This window comes from Temnothorax americanus, unplaced genomic scaffold, assembly GCF_048541705.1.
Source record: "Temnothorax americanus isolate GAGA-0224 unplaced genomic scaffold, ASM4854170v1 Scaffold17, whole genome shotgun sequence".
Lineage (NCBI taxonomy): Eukaryota > Metazoa > Arthropoda > Insecta > Hymenoptera > Formicidae > Temnothorax > Temnothorax americanus.
Window position 1 is genome coordinate 2,848,926 of NW_027509307.1, and position 8,325 is coordinate 2,857,250.

At 42.4% G+C, this 8,325-nt stretch overlaps 1 protein-coding gene across 2 annotated transcripts in view; it reads right to left on the bottom strand.

Moving 5' to 3' along the window:
- Cnc (NFE2 like bZIP transcription factor cap-n-collar) overlaps positions 1-5,565 on the bottom strand; it is a 103,603-nt gene extending 98,038 nt beyond the window's left edge. Inside the window, exon 1 of one of the 2 annotated variants that reach the window (XM_077403333.1) lies at positions 4,110-5,565. In XM_077403333.1, coding sequence (XP_077259459.1) covers positions 4,110-4,571 — 462 coding nt within the window. In that variant the 5' untranslated portion in view covers positions 4,572-5,565. The remainder of the gene's footprint in view (positions 1-4,109) is intronic. The other variant, XM_077403332.1, reaches the window with a different exon arrangement.
- Positions 5,566-8,325: the final 2,760 nt, after the last annotated feature.

The window sequence follows — 8,325 nt, forward strand, 5'->3', positions numbered from 1 at the left end:
CGCGAAGTCGTTTTTAACGCGCGCATTTGCATGCAATTATTTTTGTAATCGAGGCCGTCGCGAAAACCTAACGAAAAGCTTTGGCAATATGTCTCGCCGAAACGTTTACTCGAATAAAGCGGCGGAGTTTATCAACGCGATATCTGGGTAATTGTCATCGAGAAAGAATTGAGTAATAATCTTTTTGCAAAATAAATTGATATAAATTCCATCGAATGTTCTTCAAATTCCGACAATGTCACTCACGTGTTGGAGTAAGGTCGGATATCTAATTTGGAACAAGGCAATTCTCGGTAATGTATGGAACTTACAAATACTTTTTAGTTGTATTAAGTAACATTCAGTGAATAACATTCGAAAATAGTTATATAGAATTATACCACATCTCCTTCGACCTATTCTTATTTATAAATATGAATTTTTAATCTCTGAATCTGAATGAGAAAAGGTTGTGATAATACAAGCGTTATAATTACTGCAATGTCGCAAAAGTTCTTTTTAAAAGTGTTGAAGATAATATATACATATATATTATTATGCAAATTGATAAGTAACGAGTACAAAAAACGTGACACATTGATGTCATTATATCCAATATGTTTCCTTATGCCATTTTTTGCATCATATATTAATCGTGACTTTTTTTAGCACATTAATGATTAGATCTTACGAGTGATATCATAGCTTGTTTCAGAAATATTTCTGACGCAAAAATTGCTTATTACAGTGCATATTCGCATTCGACGCGCATAAGCACATTTCGCGAAATTTTACTCCGATTTTTGAGAGGAGAGATGATAAAAAAATCACTATTATATTAAAACACGCTCTTGCTCCGATCGATTACAATTACATCATTCCGCGTTCAAAGCATTGCGTGTTATTATAATGATTATTATCATTCGAAAACAATATCTCTTTGAGGCAGCAAACAATTTCTTAACAATTCTAAAGAAATTTCGGTTAATGTTTCAAAGCGTATTCTTTATATCAAAACAAAATATTTTTTTTATTTCTACAAAAATAAAATCTAAATAATCTTGAGAATAAAAAATTATATATTATATTATTTTTTTTAATAATCGCAGTACTGTTTGTATTGTTAATTTGGAAAACAAGTATAATTTACAATATCACATTTGATTATATTCGATTTCAATAATTAGAACAAACGTTTCTACGTTCGACGCGCTAAAATATGCAAAGATTTTGACATTCGATACGTATTCGTAAATCGATAGAGCCAGCAATATCTTGGCAAAAACACGAGCATTCAATTACACTTGAAGAATTTTACCGCAAGCGGTGTGTGAGATAATTCAGAAAAGCTTCAGCTTCTCTACGCGCGAGTGCGATATCACAGGTTCGCGTGACCTCAATTTATCAAAGATCATATAGAATTAATGACTAAATCCAGTTAACACCATTCTACTTTAGGTAAATCAATCGCGTATCTAATTATGTTCTCCTTTGTCACAAGGAAAATCAACTTTTTTGTTCCTAGACGTAATTTAAAGGAATAACTCGACGCGACGCACATTAAACACGTCTCTTCTTACATACACTTTGATTTCAGAAACATTATTTATTATCTCTTAGAGTAGTTAACATTGTGTGTGATCATCCTTTTATTTCTTTTTAAGAACTTTATTAGTTATTTTGGGAAAATAAGTTAGAGCTGGATAAGCAAGCTTTAAATTCAATTTAGCATGGATCAAAAAAGCATATATTATCTATATATATTGCCAACATTATCGTTATTTAAAATTCTAAAAAATGTAATATTTTTAAATTATGCGTCTACAATTTTATAATCCCATAAATATGATTAAACATAAAATATACGCTAATTCTTATAACAATACTTTTATTCTCGAATATCATATTTTCCTCTAGATTTCTCTTTCACGTCTTATCCATCCGGAATTAAACGGTCTAATTAAAGAACAGACGTAAGATTCTTCGAGAAAACTCAGAATATAATCCCAAATATAGCAAATAATTTTTCTAATCGCAAGATTTGTTATTGTTACCTAAATTGCGATATTCATCGTGCACGATTAAGTTATTATCGTTTATGACGCACGCACACGCACACACACACACACACACACACACACACACACACACACACACACACACACACACACACACACACACACACACACACACACACACACACACACACACACACACACACACACACACACACACACACACGCCACACGTATCAGTCTTGAGACGATATACTTTCTATCATACGGGACGTATCAATTATTCATAATGATGCGTCATTGTGTGTCATCCAATGTGTACGACCGAAGGATTTTTAAATTTGCTAAAAACGATCGTCGCTAAGCCATTGAGGACAGATTCGCAATTAGTTGACCTAGATCAGCCGGTATAGGCATAACCTGCGTGCGCAAGGACGCTTGTCCTCATAAGGAAAGAAACGATCCTCGTGTGGGTTCGACCAAAAAAATCACAAAAATAAGATGAATTACGAGCACGAGCGACCGAATGTAGCCGTGCTTTTAGGACGTACAACAAAGAAAAGTGAGTTTATGACTCATCAACCCGTTGTTTTCCTTCACGCGCCACTATTTACGGTATCGGTTCGCAAACTTTTTTTTTACGAATTCTTTCGATTTTTACAAATATAGCGTAAAACGTTCTTTAATAACACGTAGGATACGGAAACAATACAGTTTGAAACGAAACTGATGTCAGATGCCGTTAGATATACATTCTAAATTGAAGACGTAAACCAGTTACGTTGGTAAATATGTGTAATCTCTAACTTCCATTTACGCGATCTCTTGTAAAAGCAGAAATAAAATAACAATACATAGAAAAAACACTGACTGAGCTTAGGTTATTACGTATCTCTATCCAATTCTACGGTTGACTGTTTATAATCACGCGCGTATGAGATACTAAATCAGAGTCTCATCCAACTCCGCCGTAAACGTAATTATTCATTACATAAACGGCGTAAGATTCCACAAGGCGAATTGAATTGATATTAATGAAAGATTGAAGTCGTATGCGAGCCAATTTAACGCTTCGAAAAAAAAAGAGAAAAGGTGAAATAGAGAAAAGCGAGAGAGGCGGAGGGAAGACGCGTAGGGGGGCAAGGTCGTCGCAAGGATTCGCGGGGTCGTTTACATTACGCGCGATTATATCTGCTCAAAGAGAGATATTGCGTTTTCGCTTTCAACAAATCCCGCCTGCCAACGTGACCGTGACGAGACGACGGTTATTTCTGATTTTTTTTTCAGAACGATCGCTTTCGAGCAAAGAAAAATAATATAATGTTCCAGATACGCGCCGCGCGTGCACTGCCAAATATTATTTTTAAGTCTGATTTTTGCATGCGGTTCGACGCGCTCGGGATTTACGTCATGGGATCGATTTTATTGTGCGTGCAGTGTGTTTGTGTTAAAAAATACTATCAGATGCTACGAATGATTATGATATAAAAAATTATAAATATATATATATATGTATATAAATATTATAAATAATATATATATATATATATGTCATAAATGATATAACTAATAATTTCTTTAACCAATAAAGAAATTATGTATTTTAAAAAAAGAGTAGGTTAAGCAAAACCATTTTCGCTTGCATATTTAAAGTATGCGCAGCACTTGAGAAACAACTTAAAATAACATTTAAATACTCTCATATCAAATATAAATGTCAGATTATAGTTACGACTGTTTGTTTATGTAATATAGAATAATAGCAAACGAATAAGGATTAGCATTAATTTGTAACATGAAAAAAGAAATAATAACTATGTATAGTAAACAAAGTATCAAATAGTAGCTTTCGTAGCGTAAAATGTTTATACGTCTGTATATGCATGGTAAAAGTATACGTTGAAATAACGTATATGTATTTGTATTATGTATCGTGACATAGGGTCCGTTTTCTATCGCTGAGCCGGCTGCACCTTTTCCTTCCAATGTGGAATAAAAAAGATAAACTCTGAGTTTTTTAATACAGCCCAGTTCAGCGAGAGAAAACAGATATACTAATCCTTATTCCAATTTCACTCGTCGTCAATCTTTGGTGGAAAATCAACTGAAAGGTACCTCTTGAGTGAGTTCCGCTGCGCCAACTGGCTCCGCAGGACTCTGGGTGGAAGTTGGTGGATCGGGAGACGTCACGTTCCTGGTCGCGTTGGTGGAAACTGACAAGCTGGGACCCGCCACGGTCGCATCTCTATTAGACTCCTCGACATTGAGCAGATAAGCGTGTATGGCATTGAGGCCCGAATTCATTCTGTTGTACCTGCCCAAGGAGTTGAGCTCCTCGAACAGATCCCTCTGGTAATTCAGAAGCATGGAATCCGGATTCTTCGGATGGACGAACATCGGGCGATGGACAATCGTGTGGTCCGTGTGCCATCCGGAACCGTTGTGGAGATCCAGAGATCCAACGCCGATGGTCTGGATGTCCAGGCCCAGGTAGGACTCCGGATCCACGCGCAGCAGGGAGAGCAGCAACGCGAGCTGCAGCAGCTCCTCCCGATACAGTTTCTTGATGCACAACATCTCGATGCCGCTCCTCTCTCGGCTCTCGGGCACAAATCACGCGAAAACGGAGATTCCTATGCGGATTTCGACACGTCGTCGCACTTTGCTTCACTGTCCCTATTAAATCCAACCGACAGACTCGCCGTCATGAGGAGGCGACGACGCGATTCCGCGAAACGTTGATCGACATCACGCGCGAGTAGCACAAAGACAGTCCCACGTAAACGAAGAATTTTCTCGAAGAACGGGCGGCGGTGCACCGTTCAACGCGAGTCGCGTGCTCCAGTTTTTAAGGTTAGAGTACGGAGTCCAGCGGCGGCCCAGGACACTCGCTCGCCGCGCTGATTCGCCGCGGGAACCGCGAAAGGAGTCCTCTCGGGGAAGGCGAGCGATCTCTCGGAGCGCCGGAGTGGAAATAAAAGATCCGCGCGGCTTTCCGGCGCGGCCGGGTATAGGTCAGTTACACGGGATCGAAATAACCTCAAAATCCGCGCACGATGAGCCTGATGCGGTGGAGCCGTCAGTCGTGCGCGCGTCGCACACGCGTGCCTGGCGGACACTCCTCTGACAGGCGGCGGGCGGCCGCTCGCCGCTCCGCTCCGCTCCGCACCTCCGTCCTCCGTGTGTTATCGTCGGCCGTCGGCGCTTGGCCCTCGGCTCGGAGTCGCGCTGACAGCGCGGACAGGCGCGAGCGCGAGACGCGAGACGCGAGACGCGAGACGCGAGACGCTCGCGGCGCGGATCAGCTGCGAGACCGCGAGCCGCGAGCGAGGCGGGCAGGAGGCCAGGAGGCCTCAGGGCCGCGAAAACTGACGAGTGACAGATCCCGCGTATACCCGTATGCGTATACATACGTGGACGACGCACACGCACGGCCGCGGCGATTCGAGGCGGACGATTCGAACCCCGGGACGGATATGAGCGACCGCGACGAGCGTTCGAGCCTCGCGCGGCGGCGATGAGACGACACTTTTGCCTCCCGACGCGACGCGGAGTTCGTTACGCGGAGAAACCTCCCGTCCGACCGACCGAGCTGGCCAACGTCGTCGCGGCCGTCGCGCGTCGCGCACCTCGCCGGGAAAGATCGTTCGCGAAATGTGACTCAGCAATCGCGGTATACGTCAGGGCCGCGCCGACGTCGTTGATTTCCCAAGCGCGTTTGTACGCCGCCGAGCCGCGGTAACGAGCCGCTCGCGTTCAATTCCGTTATCGCCGACGATAACGATTTCCGCGACTACGACTACCACGAGCCTCGTGGACGATACGTGCTGCTCGGCAGGCGAAAGAGAGAGAAAGGGGGGAATCGAGGTGCCTATTGTGCCCAATCGAAAAGAGTCGGGAGATGTTCTTTAACGCGACGTGTCGAACACGTCAACGTGCGCTTGTTTATACGTGCTCGCGATTTAGCATTCTGCATTTTTTTCCTCGACTAGTATAATTTCAGACTCCGATTAATCTGTTTGCAATTTGTAACGTAGGCAAGTTTAGGGTCGCGGTAAAGATGCGAAAAACGATAGCGAGTTCCAACGAACAATGACTTTCCGCATTTTCGAATACATTTATTCACAAAAAATGTTAATGTTACATTTGGTATTTATAACGTGCCTCGCGAAATCTGCGTAAAGAATTTCAACAAAATATATGCTTTAAAAAATGTACGGTCCTACCTTTATATATGTAGAATATCAAGTCGTTATAATCTCGTGATTATTTATCGTTGAAGATAGCGGAAGAGAATATAATGTTTAGTATTATATTTTTTAAATTAGTATTTAACGAGTCTTATTTTTACGAAATTTCACATTTCTAATTTAAATCCAAAATTTTTGAAGGAGCAAGATAGAATCGTCTTGAGGCTCATCGAGAAACACGCTCCTGAAATTTCATTGTGCGAGCGTATATCGTACGATTCGTGTATCATTCGGACACGTGTGACTCGCGGTTCGAAATACACGTACGTATCTACTGTGCGCGAAGTGTTGCGATGGAGAACGTCGAGCTGACTTGCAATGAATAAGCTATACACGTGCGCTGTTTTAATACGTTTCTAACGCGCGGGTTTGATTCGTTGACGAAAGACCGCGTCCGCGCTGGCCTGATTACCACTCACAAAGCGAAATGATGCAAAGCTTCTTCATAATCATGCGCAAATACATAGATATACACGACATAATAGCGTTTGCGTCATTCTCTTCCGCGCAAAAATAACTGCAGTAAGTTTCTATGTTTTCCTTTCACTTATCTTACTTATTGTTACGTATTGTGAGAGGTACTTCGTATTTACATTTGTCAGTGAACACGTCGTCCGATTAGCAAGCACGATATATGTTTTGATCCCCGCCGTAAGTTTAATCATCTAACATCGTACGGCCGTTCTCGTAAACATGCGTAACACACGCCATGTAATTTCTATCCTCCGTGAAACAATTTACTTTCTCCGCGGCGCGTCTTACTGTTATTAGATGAATTCTCTCAGAAGTGATTCCAAGTGATTGCTTCATTTTTAATAGCGATCCACTCGAGACACTCGTGCTCGACTGAGATGGCGAGCTTCCGGAGCAGATCCGGAAGTGCTCGTGAGAAGATTTCTAATAATAATTCGCTAATAATTTGCGAAGTTGGATCGTTCGTCGATAGAAACCCGCGGCGCCTTTGAGTCATTCGATCTTCGACGACGATTTCTCCGTCAGCTGCGTATCATCGCCTTTCCGTTCCCCCTCTTCGTCGAGGTCGCAACGTCCGCGACGCGGTATTCGCGACGAGGAACTTTGACCCCGTGTCCGACTGCACACGTGGCACCGTTTACCACGGATCCTCGGTGCGTGTGGCGCGTTCACGCATGCTAAACAACGCGTTTAGCTTGTTCTCACCTAACGCGTGACCTTCGTCGACGATGGCTCGTTACCGGGCGACAATGTTCGCACATCGCGTTGCGACTGTTGCGAGTGTCGCGACAGCTTCTCCGGCAGTCCGGCGAACGGCGTGCCTCCTTACAATTAGTCCTTCGCTCGAGGAACGACGCTGATGTCCTTCCTTATATCGTTTCAACCACACATATTATCGCTTCTCCAGATACGCGTCACTGGTTCGTGAGGAAACGCTGCGACGATGCGTCATCGCGATTGATACTTTCTTTACGACAGCCACCGACACCGACCGCCGCGCGGCTCTTCTGACCGCGCTTCTCCAAAGATCTCGATGGTATAAAATAAAGGTCTATTTGAACGAAAATACGAGATCTATGTGATATCGCTTCTACGTTGTATTGTTTCGTAATCGCGGCGGCGCCTATTGTGTTTGACGTCACTTTCGACTTTGAATGCGGGGTCCAGGGCATGTATTAGATAAAGTTTTCGATTTCGGATTTTATATCAAATTATATGATCAGCTTTGCAGTTGATTTTTTCTCTGTGGCTCCTTACCGACTATTTACTCTAGAAAATCGATCTCGAAAATCACAACGTTTGCATTACTTCATACAGACGGCACGATTCTATCACGGTTTCAATCACATATTTTCGCATTTTTCGATTAGATGAAGTGAGAAAAAACATTGCTTTTTGCACATTAGATTTCAAAGAATCCGATGCAACCATAAAATATATAGTTTACCGAAAATTTCGCTGCTAATTTTTTAGTTTATTTTAGTGAAAATGCGGTAATCGAGCAGACATTTTTTTGGTCGAGGTGAGGTTGGGAAGACTTGGCAACGCCGCTGGCTAATCACTGTAGTTGCAGGTTATGAGGCTCGTCTTTCTTAGCCGAATTGGAT